Source organism: Aotus nancymaae, unplaced genomic scaffold (assembly GCF_030222135.1).
Source record: "Aotus nancymaae isolate 86718 unplaced genomic scaffold, 86718_ANA_hifiasm-v0.15.2.pri h1tg000053l, whole genome shotgun sequence".
NCBI lineage: Eukaryota > Metazoa > Chordata > Mammalia > Primates > Aotidae > Aotus > Aotus nancymaae.
The window spans coordinates 16,100,746-16,118,516 of NW_026988467.1; the positions used below are offsets into that span (position 1 = coordinate 16,100,746).

The 17,771-nt window shown below is 47.6% G+C and overlaps 1 protein-coding gene across 6 annotated transcripts in view; it reads right to left on the minus strand.

The window, feature by feature from the left end:
* Positions 1-17,771, minus strand: part of EMC1 (ER membrane protein complex subunit 1) — a 36,541-nt gene that overhangs the window by 13,179 nt on the left and 5,591 nt on the right. For 2 of the 6 annotated variants that reach the window (XR_010337734.1, XM_012439760.2), the window contains exons 2-17: positions 13,905-14,029; positions 12,955-13,020; positions 12,620-12,713; positions 11,351-11,479; positions 10,022-10,148; positions 8,998-9,147; positions 8,520-8,687; positions 7,929-8,000; positions 7,490-7,552; positions 6,714-6,836; positions 5,846-5,942; positions 4,196-4,318; positions 2,314-2,513; positions 2,003-2,152; positions 642-803; positions 185-304 (exon numbers count right to left, since the gene is read on the minus strand). Coding sequence is in view for 5 of the 6 variants with exons in the window: in XM_012439760.2 (XP_012295183.2) it covers positions 185-304; positions 642-803; positions 2,003-2,152; positions 2,314-2,513; positions 4,196-4,318; positions 5,846-5,942; positions 6,714-6,836; positions 7,490-7,552; positions 7,929-8,000; positions 8,520-8,687; positions 8,998-9,147; positions 10,022-10,148; positions 11,351-11,479; positions 12,620-12,713; positions 12,955-13,020; positions 13,905-14,029 (1,969 nt within the window). In the remaining variant the exon portion in view is untranslated. Of the gene's footprint in view, positions 1-184; positions 305-641; positions 804-2,002; positions 2,153-2,313; positions 2,514-4,195; positions 4,319-5,845; positions 5,943-6,713; positions 6,837-7,489; positions 7,553-7,928; positions 8,001-8,519; positions 8,688-8,997; positions 9,148-10,021; positions 10,149-11,350; positions 11,480-12,619; positions 12,714-12,954; positions 13,021-13,857; positions 14,030-17,771 lie in introns of those variants that run through there. The other 4 variants (XM_012439761.2, XM_064363367.1, XM_064363366.1 and 1 more) reach the window with 4 other exon arrangements.

The following is a 17,771-nucleotide window of genomic DNA, read 5'->3' on the forward strand; positions in this document are numbered from 1 at the left end:
AGCAGACCTGCCATGTAGTAGCTGTTCAACAAATATAAACAAGTGATTGACTTTATATCAGACATCAGGATTATGCTAATCTAAGTTTACAATAGAATAAGTAGCATAATTCACTTCTTAGCCAAATGCCAGGAAACACCCACATCTCACCACAAAGGGTCCTGCCAGGATGCGCCTTCCCTACCTTTCGAAGCCGATATCCACACAGTCGTCCCTGCTCTGCATCCACCAAATAGAAGAAGATGGAAGGGGCAAGCTCATGCAGCTGTCGCAAGACATTCCGAGTGGCTGGAAAAGCTGTGACCTTGAAAAACCCAGATAGCCCAAGACAAGAGTCAGGAATCTCTAGGCCCAGTGTCCCAAAACTCATTACTATTTCCCCATCAAAGAGAGCCTTAAAAATAAAACAGCAAATCTTAAAAGAATTAGAGTCTAGTGAACACAGTTTAGGGTTTACATTCAGTTCTGTTAAGAACCAGAGTTTTCACATGCAGACACGGCAATCATTTCTCTCAGGGAGGGCCTTAGAGTCGAAACATGGGCTGGGTGCAGAGAGCACTCCATCTCTGGGCCGCTGTTTGGCCACCTGGCCGCAAACCCAGCTCCACTAGCATGTTCTCCATCCCCTCTGAAGACAGTACCTTATATTCATCATCTATCAACAGCAACACCTTGGCGTAGTCTTGATCCATGACTGGGAGAAGCAAGGACTGCAAGATGGGGCGCTTCAGCACTGGGGGAGCCACCTGACTCCATTTCCCAAAAATGGGATTGAAGACATACAGAGAACTCATGCCCGACTCCTAAAATAAGCGAACTGTCAGGCTCCACCAGCAAGAAAAGACTGTAGATCCTAGGGAAAGACCTGAAGAGCTGGGACTGCAGCTCAACAACTGTGAGGGGTTCCCTAGTCTTTGCCCTCTTTGTGGAAAATAAGTTATTGGCTGAAGGTGAATAGTCCCCTAGGCTAATGTCACAAAGAAAAAAGTCAGACTGTCTGCCAGTTCTTTTTTGTTTGAAACAGGGTCTCTCTCTGTCACCCAAGCCGGAAGAGCAGTGGCATGATCAAGGCTCAGTGCAACCTCTACCTCCCAGGTTCAAGCGATCCTCCCACCTCAGCCTCCCAAGTAGCTGGGACTACAGGCATAAACCACCACACTTGGCTAATTCTCCTTTTATTTTTTGTAGAGATGGGGTTTCGTCATGTTGCCCAGGCTAGTCTCAAACTCCTAGACTCAAGCAATCTGCCCTCCTTGGCCTACCCAAGTGCTGAGATTATAGGCGTGAGCCACCACGCCTAGCTGCTCTGCCAGTTCTAACCAGGAACTGATAAAAGAGTCAAGTAACAATTCAGCAACCTGGCCAGGCAAGGTGGCTCACACCTGTAATCCCAGCACTTTGGGAGGCCAAGGCAGGAGGATCACCTGAGGTCAGGAGTTTGAGACCCATCTGGCCAACATGGTGAGACCCCATCTCTACTAAACATACAAAAATTAGCTGGTGTGGTGGCATGTGCCTGTAATCCCAGCTCCTCTGGAGCCTGAGGCATGAGAATCATCTGAACCCGGGAGGTGGAAGCTGTAGCGAGCCAAGATCATGCCAGGCAGCCACTTCAGGAAACTGTCTACCAAGCCCACCTTCTATGCTAGAATGAAGACACAAAAATCCATTCTAATTCTGGGAAGACACAAAAATATCTTTGTGTCCTGCTCTTCCTCAAGAGAGAAGAGAAAATAGCCACTCAGCTACCAACAGCCCATGTTTAGAAAAGAGGAGAGCTGGCTCCCTATGTAGCTGGTGAAGTCATACCCACTTTCTAAATAAGTCCACCTCAGTGCTGGATGGTTCCTCCACCCAGGCATGAAACTAGAAGAAACAGAGTTCTAACCCCTGAAAGTTCCTCATTAACTCGCACAATTCCAAGGGTCTAGGAGCAATTTAAGTTACAAAATAGCCAAAAAGCCACACTGACTCTGGCTCAAGTCAGAGGTGGATGCCTCACCTTGTCCTTCACCAGCAGGGTGCACTGTGGGGGGTGGGGGAAATGAGCAGTGGTTCTTTGGACCATCAGTTTAAAGGAGGAGTCTGGCTTGACATTGGGTAGATACTGTTTCCACAGGATGGTGCCAGAGCTGCTCTCAATGCCAAAGAGCTGCAAGATAAACAATTACTTGGCTCACTACGAGAAAGAGAAACCAAAGAACTGAGTCTGTCCTTGAAAACTAGAACCAGTGTTATCCCCACCAAAGGCTTTTTGTTCCCCATCGTCAGAACTTGAAACGGTTCAATAACTGGGGCTTAAACCCCACTCACCTTGCCTGAGGCTGTTACCATCACCATCATCTTCTGGAGGTTGAATTCGTCTCTGGCCAGGGTGTCAATGTTGATCTCATTCTTAATCTGACTTCGGGGCTTCCGAGCATCATAAAACATTTTCCAGAGGTGGGAAGTCCACGCCTGCAGCAGGATAAGCTGAGACGAGAGGCGTTTCAGGAACATCCCCAGCAAGCCATCTGGCGTAAAGGAAAAGTAACACACTCTACATCAGACTAGGGGTCCAGAAGGAGGTACATGCTTTTCCTAATGCGGGATCTCTGCCTCTCCTCTGAAGTGATAAAGTCCACACCCTAGGCCACAAGCCCAAGGGGCATCCTATATCTGATGCCCAGTCTCACACTCAGGTAAGAGTCAGGCAAGAGCTTCCAGAAACTACTTACCTGGCTCTTACAACTAAACCCAGACGGAATCTTGGAATAGGAGACTAAGAGGTCAGGAATCAGGCATGCAGGAGGTAGCCATGCTATGAATGTCTCCACCACAGCCCCACATCTAAGATGCAGAGTAAGGTTTCTGGGTGCCATGACAAAGCCAAAAAGGTACAGGTGTGGGGGTGGCAGGGTGCAGGTAAATGAATGTGTATCATGAGCAGGTACTTCCAGCTCTCACTGCTTCATTCCTACTTTGTCAACTGTTTAACCTGCACCAACAGACGTACTTGCAACAAGTTCCCAGGACCATCATTCACTCTATCCCTGATGCCATCAATGAAGCCACTGCCCTCCAAATCTCCTCCATTGGAGACCACAGATTTGGAAACAGACACAAGGAAGCAAGGTGAAGAGCATGGTCTCTGGAATCTAGCAGGCTCGGATTAAGATCCCAGCTTCACCACTCACTACTGTGCAACCTTGAGAAATGTACTTCACCTTTTTCCTTCTGGTTCCTCATCTGTAAAGTGACATGCAACCCACCGGACTGTTGCAAAATTATATCGTATGATGTACATCAAGGATTTAGCGTGGTCCCTGGTACATGGTAAGCACTCACTAAAAAAGGAGCAGAACCTCCATTTATCTTATTTTCCACCCACCTCTGCTCAAGGAAGAAAAGTGAAAGGCAACAGGACAAGTCACAAGCATGACAGTCCACACACACACACACACACACACACACACACACACAGGATGTACCTCATTGGTCCAAGTCAGGAGGAAAAACAATTAACCAAAAGCTAGCCATGTGAGCAGGCAACGAGCAACAAAGCACCAAGAAGCAGGTTTTACCTTGAATCGCTGGATCCAGCAGCAGAAATAAACAGTAAAGTCAAATTAATCTTTAGCTTAAGAAAATGTGCATTGCCTAGCAGAGTACCTGGTCCAGAGCAGGCCCTCAATAGCTATCCATTGGAAAGCTAGATGAATGGACAGAAGGGAGAGGGTTTGGGGCAGGACTGAATCAGAGCAGAGTGAATCAAGTTCATCCGGGCAGTTGGGACCATGGCCAGCTTTAGAGGGCACTGGGCTATTTCCACAATACCCAGATCAACCCAATCATGTCTCCAGACAGACTGGCTGCTGCTTTGGAGACAGTGAGTACACAGTGCCTGGCAAATTTTTAGTACGCAGGCAATGGTACCTATTACTATACCAAGTTAAGACTTTTTTCCTTCAGCTTTCCCTTAGAGGAATTTTGCCCTAGCTTTCCCTAGAAGGATTCACAGTTCATTCTTTCACAGAAAAGAATAGTTTCATAAACCACATGGCCACAAATGCACTGGGACCTCATCACAAAGCTCATTCAGAAAAGTCTAGCAATCTGCCAAGCCCAGGAAGCCAGAGATGCATGACAGTGTCTCTTGTCATTTCCAGACTGGCCCCTCCAGCAACTCTGCAGCTCCAACCTCTTAGGTTCATACCTGCCTTTTTGCCAAATTCTCCTTCCAGCTCGGCCTGTGCCCCAGTCAGAGGGAGGTCTACCATCTCTAGGCACACCACTTCTGCCAAGGACTCTTCGCGGCTCCACAGCACCACCTTCCCTGCTACAGGAAACATTTTTACCTAAGCTAAGCCTGGGGCCAGGCACAGTGGTTCACGCCTGTAATCCCAGCACTTTTGGGCAAATTGCTTGAGCCCAGGAATTTGAGACCAGCATGGACAACAGGACAAAGCCCTATCTCAACAAAAAATAAAAATCGAAAAACTAGCCAGGATGGTGGTGGCGCCCACAGTCCCAGCTACTGGGGAGACTGAGGTGGGAAGATCACTTGAGCCTGGAAGATCGAGGCTGCAGTCAGCCATGATCGCGCCATTGCACTCCAGCCTAGGCAACAGGGTGAGACCCAGCCTCAGAAAAAAAACAAAAGCTAAACCTACCTCCCAGATTTTCTAAAGAGACTCTTCTTGCTGACTCAGGGATCACTACAAGCTCTTGCATAAAAGGAGAAATGGCAGAGCAAGGGACTGGAATCAATAGGTCAAGGGAGAAATGTTCTGTATCCCACTGAGAATGCCAAGTTATTCTTCAAAAACAGGTGACAGGGGCCGGGCACAGTGGCTCACACCTGTAACCCCAGCATTTTGGGAGACTAAGGCAGGCAGATCACCTGAGGTTAGGAGTTCAAGACCAGCCTGGGCCAACAGTAAAATCCTGTCTCTATTAAAAATACAAAATTAGCTGGGTATGGTGACACACACTTATAATCCCAGCTACTCAGGAGGCTGAGGCAGAGAATCGCCTTAACCAGGGGGCAGGAGTTGCAAAGAGCTGAGATTATGCCACGGCACTACAGCCTGGGCAGTAAGAACAAAACTCTGTCTCAAAAAAGAAAAAAAACAGCCGGGCATGGTGGTTCATACCTGTGATCCCAGCACTTTGGAAGACCGAGGCAGGTGGATCACCTGAAGTCAGGAGTTTGAGACCAGCCTGACATGGTGAAATCCCATCTCTACTAAAAATACAAAATTAGCCAGGCATGGTGGTGCATGCCTATAATCCCAGCTACTTGGGAGGCTGAGGCAGGAGAATCGCTTAACCCTGGGAGGCAGATGTTGCAGTGAGCCGAGATCACCCCACTGTACTCCAGCCTGAGCAACGAGAGCAAAACTCCATCTCAAAAAAAAAAAAAAGAAGGTGACAGGCTAAGCATGGTGGCTCATACCTGTAATCCCAGAACTTTGGGAGGCCAAGGCAGTTGGATCACTTGAGGCCAGGAATTCCAGACCAGCCTGGCCAACATGGCAAAACTCCATCTCTACCGGAAATACGAAAATTAGCTGGTTGTGGTGGTGCAGTAATCCCAGCTACTCGGGTGGCTGAGGCAGGAGAATCACTTTAACCCGAAAGGTAGAGGTTGCAATGGGCCGAGATCATGCCACTGCACTCCAGCTTGGGCAAGACAGCGAGACTCTAACTCAAAAAAAAAAAAAAAAAAGCAGGTGACATTTGGCTCTGAAGAAGACACTCAGGGCACATTTCCACTTGAATCTCTTGCAGAAACCTGTCCACAGCCTTCCAAAACAGTCTGATTGGGGAAATTGTTTAAATGGGTTGAATGAGGTCTACTTACCCAGCTGCTGCAGGAAAAGTAGCAGATGATCCTCCGTCTGCACCAAAGCCCGGTAGCCCACTGAGTCATCCTTCTTCAAGAACACCTGGATATACAGCTATAAGCCACACAGTCAAGACCAGTGTAGTCAGTGAGAATCCAAATGCCTCTGAGAGTGCCAGACCCCAGGAGTCAAAGCATCAGGAGTTGACAGAGCTCCAGGTCATGGCGCTATTTGATTTGTAAACAATGAAGCTATTATCTGGATGCCAATAAGTGACACACATTCTTAGAAGCCAACACAATGATGCTGGGGTCTCCCAGGCCTTTCTATGAAAGAACCTGAGTACTCTACGGGTACACCATTCATCCATGCTCTAATCACACCCCACAGAGTGAGCAGGAGGCCAGGATTAGACTTTCCACTTTAGAAACAAGCCACAGCCCAAGCAGCTGAGGAACACAACCAAATGTACACGAAGGCGACACTGGGAAGTGATGAGGAGTCCAGGCTGTGGAGTTAGACCTGAAGCTGAACCCCAGCAACACCTCTTACTGGCTCTGTGACTCTGGCTATGGTACTCGATCCCACTGGGCCACAGGATCATTTTAAAATCAGATCAGGAACAACCATTTCATGAGCATTCAGAGGGTTATCAATTAATGTGTGAGTTAAAAGCTTAGCACAGTGCCTGGTGCACAATGATAAGCTGGCATAAGTAATACCCGCCTTTACTCTGATTTCTAACAAGTCAGTGGCTCAGGGAGCACTAGAACACATGTTCAGAGAGCCTAATCCAAGCCCCGTGGCCATGACCTGGCCCTGAGAAAGGGAAGCCCCATGCTGAGAAGCCCACAGGACAGTCTGTAGAGAAAGGCTCTGCCTCACCCGCTCAGGCCGAGTGCCGCTCTGTTCCAGGCTAAATGTAATCGTGGTGTCCAGCAGCCGCCGACCTGTCTCCACGAGGTACAGGTTAATGGTGTAGGTCTGATTGAAGCAAGCCAGAGAGTCCTAGGGGTACAGACAGCATGGGTCAACTACAGGTATCTCCCAAAGCAAAGCCCAGCAAAGGGAGTCCAAGGATTGGGGACCAATACTCTAGAGAAGGAGCCAGGCCAGAAGGGGAAATATATGCAAAGGAAAATAAAGGAGAAAAGCAAGCTAAATTCTAAGGCAGAAATAAGGTGCCTGAGTAAACAAATGAAATTACAACTATCATACTTGTCTTGGAGGCCAGTACGTGTAACAGAGACTTCTGAAAGAGAGGCAGGGCTGAGCAAGGTAAGACTGAGCAAGACAGGAGGCAGGGAAAAGCTCGGGAGACGGAAGCACAGCAGGAACCTATGCCTCCAGCCAGGGTCTCATGCTTCTGCTTCAGGGCAACTACACAGATTACTACTCAACTGTGCCAGCCGGGTCCCTGTAGAAATGGGGACGCTGAGGCCCAGAGGAGAAAGTGGCTAGGAATAGACTCTAGGGATTCTACCTCCTAATCTCCCAATAAAATGGGATTAAGAGAAACATCATTTAAGTTGCAGTACTTATGAAACCCCATTTGAAGCTGAGAACTCTGAGACCTGCTCCCAACCAAAGCTCTTCCCCCAACTCTCTTTGGTGGCCTTCTGCGTCCTAGGTCTGGCATACTGCCCAATGCCACACCCTACCTTTGAGCTAGACTTCTCTGAAAAGCTCCCCATTGACCCATCTTCAGAATTGCTAGGTTTCTGCTATGAGAAAGAGAAGGACAGGAAAAAATTCAGCCAAAGGGTCACTTCCCAGTCACTGAAATGAAGCTTTTATTTCTGTCTTCTCAGCACTTGGGAGAAGGCAAAGCTCATTTCTCACCCCTGCCCACAAGGCCTATTCAACCCTTAATAGCCCCATATGAAAGTAAGGTCGTCACATTAGGGTCTCATTCCCGGGGAGAAATGGGGTGCGCAGGAAGCTTTACAACAGGTGAGGCAAGACCTCACTTCTCAACAGTCTCCTGCCCCCTGGGTTCAAACTGACTAAGCCAATGTGCCCAGACTTCTGATTTTCAGGGTTCCTGGCAGAGACCAGGAAGGAAAACCCCAAGTGCTGACTGTTGTTCTCAGTACTCACCACTTCATTCCGACAGGTCATGACTGCAGCCACCGTCTTCTCCCCAGTGGTGGCAAAGCTCACAAGGGCAGTCTGGGGGAAAAGCAAGGCGTCAGCTCCTAAATGGGACCAGTACTAGCCAGCTGCCTTACAGAGGGTCACTTCAGGGATGGACCCTCGACCTTAGAGTTGAAACTGCTCCCCACTTTGGAGCAGAATGGTCAGGGCATTTAAGAGCAGAAGGAGGCCCCAGTTGCATCTACAGCTGAAAACAGAACTCTCCCCTACCTCCAACACAGGCACAAACCAATCCTAAATCCCATGCTGCTTGCTCTTAGTATCTATGGGGAAGTTCTCATTTATGTCCCCTTATTTCCTTTGGACTAAGGAAGGCACTAGTTTTACTCTAAAGATGCTTTGTAATACTCAGGAGGAAATATACCATTTCTACTGTAAGGCTACCACCCCCTCTCAAACCAAACCACTTATGGGAAGGTGTCATCAATCTTAAGCCTAAGAGCAAACATTTCCAGATTCAAAAGCACTGCCTTCGAGCATCCATGTCTTGGCGAGATGTCCTGAATCCTAGCAAACCATGTTGCCTGTGGTTACCTGTGGGAAGTTTTTAAGCAAACTCAGGGTGCCATAATGGTACTGCAGCAGAGCATAGTGGCTTGGGGACAATTGCAGGAAGAACTGGGCCCGGGAAGCATCCACTGGGTTGGGCTGGGTGGGCAGGACCCGGGGTTGGAATCCACTTCCAAATTCTAAGTCGAGAGACTGGAAGGCAAGAAGGAGGAGGATTACGGCTAACAGCTGACAAGTCCCTGACACATCCCAGGCTCGCATCCTCTGCCCTGCTTTGCTGGGGGAAGTAACTAGGCCATGGCAGGTGGCTCCAAATGCTCCAGTTCAAGTTTCCCAAAGGGGAAAGTGGCCAATTTCCCCTTATACCAGTTCAGCCAGACGCCTGAATGGCTTCCACTGCTCAGAAGAGTCTGGGAGAAAGCCCCTTCAGGGGAATCATGCCAAACTTTCTACTCTGTGAAGAAAATGCCTCAGGCCAGAAGAAGCAGTGGCAGCCTCTCACCTGCAGCGGGATTTGTCTCAACTCCCACTCTGTCTCCAGAGCCAAAGTTTGGAGGGAACGTGAGCTTGGGTCAGGACACACCAGGACAGCCTCATCCACCATGCCACAGGCTCCAGTGAGGTGCTGCAGCCATGGAGTTGACACCCTGACCTACGGAAAAGTCACTGTTAACAGGAAGCTCATGAAGGATTTTTACATTTCCCTCTCAGCCCAACAGCAATATTGCTGCCAGCATCCCACTGGGGGCCTAAGCTCAGAGGTTCCTCATGGTTGGTTCCATAGGAATTCTTGCTATCCCCTAAAGCCCCACTCTCCAACCTCCTGAGAGCCTCCAAAGTTTGGAAAAAAAGATCAGGATTTTCCTTCTGGTCACTGGAAAAATATACCAGATAATTTTTTTCTTTTTTTTTTCTGAGACAGAGTCTCGCTCTGTTGCCCAGACTGGAGTGCAGTGGCTTGATCTTGACTCACTGCAACCTCCACTTCCCAGATTCAAGCAATTCTCCTGCCTCAGCCTCCTGAGTAGCTGGGATTACAGGCGTGCACCATCATGCCTGGCTAATTTTTGTATTTTTAGTGGAGTCAGGTTTCACCATGTTGGTCAGGCTGGTCTCGAACTCCTGACCTCGCAGTCCACCCGCCTCGGCCTCCCCAAGTGCAAGGATTACAGGTGTGGGCCACTGCGCCCAGCCCTGATAATTTTAAATACCTGACACTTCAGATCAGCACCTCTCTACTGTATTTGTCATATGTGGTGTCCTACTGTTATTTCACAGCACTATAAGATATTACAGGCAGTAACTAGATCTATGTAATTGTTTAGCCACCCCACAAGATAACACATATAAATATGAGTACTTTAAATAAAGGCCTAATGGGAAGGCAGCTTGCAAGTGACCAGAATGAGGGAGCATAAGAAGCTTTTGCATCTACCCAGCCAAGTTCCCTGTTACCCAGTACAAAGAAATCTATCAAGTCCCCTCCCCATTCACAGGCTCCTGGAACCTGACACCCCTCCCCGTACCTGCTGAACAATCTCTCCATCTTCCACATTAAACTTGACAATGTTCACATGGCTGAAGGGAACAACACCAAGGGCCCACACCACGCCAGAACCATAAGAATACACCATCTGGTAGTGGATGCTGTCACTAAGAGACGGAAGAAGAAAGGGGAGCGTCAGCTTTAGCCCCATGACAGGATTATCCTCCGGGGCTGCCAGGCCTCGGCCAGATGTCATAAACTAGCAATTCCAAAATAGGTTTTGTTTGGCTCACACAGTTTGGGGGCTTTTGTTGTTGTTGTTCTTAATTTGAATTAGTTGTCAACATTTAGAAGAGATTACACTGCACAATCAGATTTCTAATTTTTCCTACAGTTAGAAGACCTGACAACACTAGGCCTAAATACAGAGCGGCAATAAGGTGGGTAAGGCTGCCCCCTCCAGGCAGGCTAGGCACACTGCAGCTCCCATCCAGCCAGTGTTGCTAGTGGATATTTCATAACCGGCCTCATAGCATTTTTTGTTGTCATTGTTCCGGTTTTTTTTAGACAGTGTCTTGCTCTGTCACCCAGGCTGGAATACAGTGATGCAATCATGGCTCACTGCAGCCTCTACCTCCCCAGGCTCACTGCAGCCTCCCAAGTAGCTGGGATCACAAGCACACACTACCATGCTAATTTTTTGTATTTTTTGTAGAAATGAGGTTGCCCAGGCTGGTCTCGAACTCCTGAGTTGGAGATCCACCCACTTCACGCTCCCAAAGTGCTGGGATTACAGGCATGAGACACCACGCCCGGCCAGAATCTGAAGTGTTGAGTCCTGCTCTAAACTTTGAAAATGGCCACAGGGTGTCTATGTGGTGTCTTTGCTCTTGTTCCTCCCTCCTGTTCCTTCCCAGTTTCAACGCTTTCTACCAGCAGGACCTCAAGAAACCACTTCAAACCTCACTCAGCCTACCCTAGGCTCTTCTTGAGTTGTTCTAACTCTTAATATGAATGAAAGGCTCTGTGTAACTTGAACTAGAAGTCAGAACGCACAAAGTAGCATGACCATGAGTGAGTGAACGGCTCCCGTAGCATGGCTTGCACCAGTGCCCCAGTTTGAGAGTATTCTCAGTGCAAAGGAAACTCCAGACATACTCTGGAGTTTCACCCACACTCACAGCCTATGAGTATCACAGCCTATCACCCATACTCATGGCCTTCAAGATCATGTGAATGCAACACACCCTACGAAATACCAACAAGAGATTGGCTTGGATAAAGCAAATGCTTCAGGGCCCTCAAGGAGAAAGAGGAGCTCGAACAGAGTAGGGCGAGGCAGCTGTTGCCTGTGAGCAGGCGGTCTTACCTTTCTGGGAGATGTTCCACCCACTTGAGGTGCCCACTGGAGAGGTGATGGAGGGCAAGCGTAGTCTTCTTCAGGACTGCGACGTACCTCACAGACTCCTGCAGGCCAACCAACCCAAGTGCCTGGAAACTGAGCACAGGTACAGCTTGAGAGCTACCCACACCTGCAGAGCGAGCCTCAGGCTAGAAGAGACAGTCCAGAACAGTACCCACTGTTGCTTGGTGGGTAAGAAAACAGGCTTTAGGATCAAACATAACTGGATCCTAATCCTGGCTCTCTCTCGTTAGCCAACTTGAGCTTCTGCACTTGCAACTATTTGGCCACACTGCTTGCTTCCCTGAAACCACCTATATCTCCTAAGGGCTGCTCCCTCCTTCCCCTGGGACTTCACCACAACTGGACCTATCCTCTGCCACATACACGTCAGACAGTGCTGTCATTACTGTGCCACCTGCCTGCCTCCCAATGGACCGTGGAATCCTCGATGACAGAAACTATCGCACAGTCCCGTGTGTTCCCACCGCCTGGGTGCTCACCACGTGTTTACCAAATGAATTACTATCAGAAGATGTATAAGCTAATACAAATGACCCTATCATTTAAGCAACTTTAAGGGCCAGGTGTGGTGGCTCACACCTGTAATCCCAACACTTTGGGCGGCCAAGGTGGGAAGATCACTTGAGGTCAGGATTTTGAGACCAGCCTGGCCAACATGATGAAACCCTGTCTCCACTAATAATACAAAAATCAGCCAGGTATGGTCCACATGCCTGTAATTCCAGCACTCAGGAGGCTGAGGCACGAGAATTGCTTGAACCTGGGAGGCGGAGGTTGCAGTGAGCCAAGATCGAGTCACTGCACTCCAGCCTGGGCAACAGAGTGAAACTGTGTCAAAATATATAAATAAAAATAAACAACTTTAGCAAAGATGTAACTAACAGTAGGTCAAGCTGTTCTTTAAACAAAATTAAAACACTGGAAGTTTTATATTATGTTCTTATATCTAAAACATTGCAAAACTCACAAATCACAGTAAAATTAGAGCATTCAAGCACAAGCACAAACACTGCACCCCGTACAGAGCTCTGCATCTAACAGGTGCTCAACACGTGTTGGCTGAGCAACCATACCCACAATGGGCATTCCATGTTCTGGCTCTTCAGTGGTCCCTGGGAAAAAGCCAAAAGGCCCAGAGTTGCCATCTATGCAGATCTGTGTCCCAGCAAAGACTTTAACTCAGTCAAGATAAAATCCAGTTTCTTCCCCTACCTGCCACTGTCCAAGGTTATCTCCCAGTTCAGGCCCCCGATGTTAGTCTCCCAGGAACGCATGATTCGGCCTCCATTGGACACAGTGATGGCATCTGGAAAAGAAAAGATCATAGTGAAGTCATTTCCCATTTGCTCTGTCGCCTCCTAGGGTCCCACTGTGAGCAGTGGCCTCACCTCTGATTTCTGTATGCAAATAGACAGTAAACAGGTACCTGTCCTTCCTTGTCAGAAGTACCCCTTCTCCTTTCCCTACCACACCCTGCACAGACGAAGGAGCCAAGGAAAGGGACAGGAGCCGGCCGCACAGTGGAGACACAGGAGGACTCTGCTTACCCTGTCCGTGCAGGAGCATGGCATCCACAGCCCCTTCTGCCGTGCCCTTGTCAACATGGCGCCACACTGAGAGACATAAAAGTCAGATGTTACTATGAACTGAAGGGGGTGGCCCAGAAGACTGAGAGGTAAATGAAGAGCTCTTCATTTGCACAACAATGTCCAATTTTATTTCAAGGGAGGGAAGGAGTAGAGCTACCTGGTAGTGATCCAGTCCCACTCACAGAGTAATGAGGGGAGAAGGGGGTAAGAGGAGTCACTGCTATCCAGGCCCCACTAACACCCCATCAAACATATAAACAAACAACAAGATTAATAAAATCCCTCCAATTCACAAGAAAAACAGTGATCATAAATTCTATTTCCATTATTTTAGTGCCTAAAAACATCCAGCCAGTATAGGTAATCAAGTGAGGGTATTTGAGAGTTTACTGCAAAGTAGAATAATGTGTTTTTTGCAGCAGTATCTTTTTTTGAGACAAAGTCTTGCTCTGTTGCCCAGGCAGGAGTGAAATGACGTGATCACAGCTCACTGTAGCCTCAACCTGATGGGCTGAGGCAATCTTCCCACCTCAGTCTCCCAAGTAGCTGGGACTCTAGGCACATGCCACCAAGCCTGACTAGCTTTTAATTTTAGGCATGGGGTCTCACTATGTTCCCCAAGCTGGTCTCGAACTCCTGAGCTCAAGTGATCATCCCACCTGGGCCTGCAGGACTATCTTATTTAAGGGCACTCAGGATTCAGGCTGAGGGAATAAACTGCAAAGGTCAGTTATAGGAATATACAAATATTCAAAGACGGTAAGACTGAAAAAAAAAAAGTATCAGAATCCACTAAGAGAGGCATCTTTTGGCCAACACGTCCCTTATTCAGGAGTCAGCCAGGCAGAGTTAGCAATGGACCTTCCATCCCTGAGGCATCCAGTCTTCATGGTTCCCAGTTCACTCACAAATCTCCCCAGTTCGGGAATTTAATGCTGCAATCACATTCTTCTCTGTGGCTACAACCAACTTCTTAGATCCAGGGGAAAATTCCAAGGAGGCAAACTTGAGCTTCCCAACATACTGCTGCCTCCTGAGGAAAAGAGAACAGGGGAACGTAAGGAGCTAAAATCCCCATTCCACAAAATGCTCCAGGAAAAAGCATATCACAGGGCTATCACCATCACACTTACTTTAGGACATATAAGAAGTGCTTATTAATGAAGAGTTCTGACCAAAAGCAAGATTTCCATTCAATGTAGTCAGACGCAAAGAGAGCAAGAGAAGAGAATTAACTCCTAACAGATAAGACATACTAAGTCTTCCTTCTAAATGGAAGCACATATTTACCTTCAGATAAGTGACACCCCAAAGGCCACCTGACCTAAATTTCTACAGTCCTCTCCGTATTCACTGACGGTGGGACTAGGCACTCAGCCTACAAATGAAGGAGAGACACAACCCCTGCTTTCAATGAGCACACAGTCCTGCATTCCCTTCTACTGTCGCCGACTGCTGGAGGAAAAGTCTGCAAAAGTTCCAATGACAGGCCACAGACGGGGACAGGTCTTTGCTCTCTCTCAACTCATTCTACCCCAACCATATTCAGGACCCATTTGGACCCGCTCTTACTTTCCTTGGGCTGTATCCCGCTACTTTCAACACTCTTACCTAAGCAGTAGGAGAAAATGATTCGCCTCACATAGTAGGCTACCAAGGACAGAGGAGGTGCTTGCCCCATGCTGTTAAGAAGTACTGGCCAGGCGCGGTGGCTCACGCCTGTAATCCCAGCACTTTGGGAGGCCGAGGTGGGTGGATCACCAGGTCAAGAGATCGAGACCATCCTGGTCAACATGGTGAAACCCCGTCTCCACTAAAAATACAAAAAAAAATTAGCTGGGCATGGTGGCATGTGCCTGTAATCCCAGCTATTCAGGAAGCTGAGGCAGGAGAATTGCCTGAACCCAGGAGGCAGAGGTTGCGGTGAGCCGAGATCGCGCCATTGCACTCCAGCCTGGGTAACAAGAGCAAAACTCCATCTCAAAAAAAAAAAAAAAAAAGAAGTACTGTGGGGCCAGGCACGCTGGCTCATGCCTGTAATCCCAGCACTTGGGAGGCCGAGGTGGGCAGATAATCTGAGATCAGGAGTTCGAGACCAGCCTGGCCATGGCCAACATGGTGAAACCCCATCTTACTAAAAATCCAAAAATTAGCTCAGCGTGGTGGTGTACGCCTGTAATTCCCAGCTACCCAGGAGGCTGAGGCAGGAGAATCACTGGAACCTGGGGGGCAGAGACTGCAATGAGCCAAGATTGCGCTACTACACTCCAGCCTGGGCGACTGAGCAAGACTCCATCTCAAAAAAAAAAAAAGAGAGAAATACTGTGCTCCTGGTCAGGCGTGGTGGCTCATGCCTATAATCACAGCACTCTGAGAGGCCAAAGTGCATGGATGACTTGAGGTCAGGAGTTCCAGACCAGCCTGGCCAACATTTAGTAGAGAAACCCCATCTCTACTAAAAATACAGAAAAATTAGCCAGGCATGGTGGCACACGCCTATAATCCCAGCTACTCAGGAGGTGGAGGCAAAAGAGTTGCTTGAACCTGGGAGGCAGAGGTTGCAGTGAGCTGAGATCACGCCATTGCACTCCAGCCTAGGCAACAGAGTGAGACTCCATCGCCACAAAAAAAAAAGAAGTACTGTGATCTCTAGCACATGAAACACACATGACATATACATGGAATCTTTCATCGTTAGGTTGTTGGTTTAGTTTAGGAGGGAAAAAAAGAAGCTAAGTTGGTGGTAAAGACAAAGACTTACATGATAGTTGTCTGTTTCTACCTGTATTTTCACATACTTTACTCTCAATGTATCTAGTAAACAACGCTAAAAGTACATAGAGCAAATATTATTATTACTCCATATTGTTGTTTTGGCTAGTACAGTGGCTCACACCCATAATCTCAATACTTTGGGAGGCCGAGGTGAGAGAATCTTTTGCACCCAGGAGCTTGAGACCAGACTGGGAAACACAGCAAACTCCATGTCTACAAAAAAAGCCAAGAGTGTTGGTAAGCACCTGCAGTCCCAGCTGCTTGGGAGGTTGAAGTAGGAGGATTGCTTGAGCCCAGGAGTCTGAGGCTGCAGTAAGCCAAAATCACACCATTGCACTCCAGCCTGGGCGACAGAGCGAGAATCTGTCTCAAAAAATAAATAGGCCAGGCACAGTGGCTCACCCCTGTAATCCCAGCACTTTAGGAGGCCGAGGCAGATGGATCATTTAAGGTCAGGAGTTCGAGACCAGCTGGCCAAGATGGTAAGAACCCGTCTCTATCAAAAATGCAAAAATTAGCCGGACATGGTGCCACGTGCCTATAATCCCAGCTACTTGCGAGGCTGAGGCAAAAGAATCGCTTGAACCCAGGAGGCAGAGGCTGCAGTGATCCAAGATCATGCCAATGAACTCCAGCCTGGGAGAGAGTGTGAGACTCTGTCTCAAATAAATAAGTAAATAAAATACTGTTGTTTTATCTGGATATAAACGTAATGCCTCCTTATTACAGAAAATGGGCAGGTGGGGGCAATACCTATAAAAATTTAAAAATCTCCACCAGGCAAGGTGGCTCACACCTGTAATCCCAGCACTTTGGAAGGCCGAGGCAAGTGGATCACTTGAGGTCCAGAGTTTGAGACCAGCCTGGCCAATATGGTGAAACCCCGTCTCTACTAAAAATACAAAAATTAGCTGGGCGTGGTGGGGCATGGTAGTGGGCACCTATAATCCCAGCTACTTGGCAGCCTGAGGTAGGAAAATCGTTTAAATCCTGAAGGCAGAGGTTACAGTGAGCCAAGATCATGCCACTGCACTCCAGCATGTGTGACAGAGCAAAACTCTGTCTCAAAAAATAAATAAATAAATAAAAATTTTTTAATCTAAAATATCACTCTTCTGGATTGAATTGTATCATCAAAAACTCTTATGTTGAAACCCTAACCCCCAATGTTACAGTATTTGAAGACAAGGCTTTTAAAAATGTAACTATGTTTTAATAAAGTCAAAAGGGTGGGGCCCTAATCCAATAGAGGAAGAGACACCAGGGATGTGTAAGCACAGCAAAGGCCATGTAAAGACAGAGCAAGAAGGCAGCTTCCGCAAGCCAATGAGCGAGGCCTCAGAGGAAACAAAGCCTCCCAATGCCCTGAATTTAAATTTCCAGCCTCCAGGATTGTGAGAATATAAATTTATATTGTTCAAGCCACCTAGTCTGTGGTATTTCATTATAGCAGCCTGAGCAAACTAATACAACCACCAATATAGACATACTTTTTATTTTTTGAGCTGGGATCTCACTGTATTCAAGTAATACTCCCATCTCAGCCTCCCAAGTAGCTGGGATTTCAGGTACATGCCTCTGTGCCTGGCTTTGTACATATACTTTTAAACATTTTAGTATACAGTCATGCACTACAAATCAATGTTTCAGTCAATGATTGATTGCATATTCAGCATATACAGCAATGGTCCCACAAGATTATAATGAAGATGAAAGTTCCTATCACCTAGTGACACTGTAGCTGCCATAACATCATAGTTCAATGCATTAATCATGTTTGTGGCGACGGTGGTATAAACAAACCCACTGTACTTCAGCTGTGTAAAAGTACAGCATATTCAATTATATATACTACGTAATACTTGATAATGATAATAAATGACTATGTTACTGGTTTATGTATTCACTTTTTATCGTTAGAGTACTCCTTCTACTTATTAAAAAAAAAAAAAAAAAAATTGGCCGGGCATGGTGGCTCACACCTGTAATCCCAGCACTTT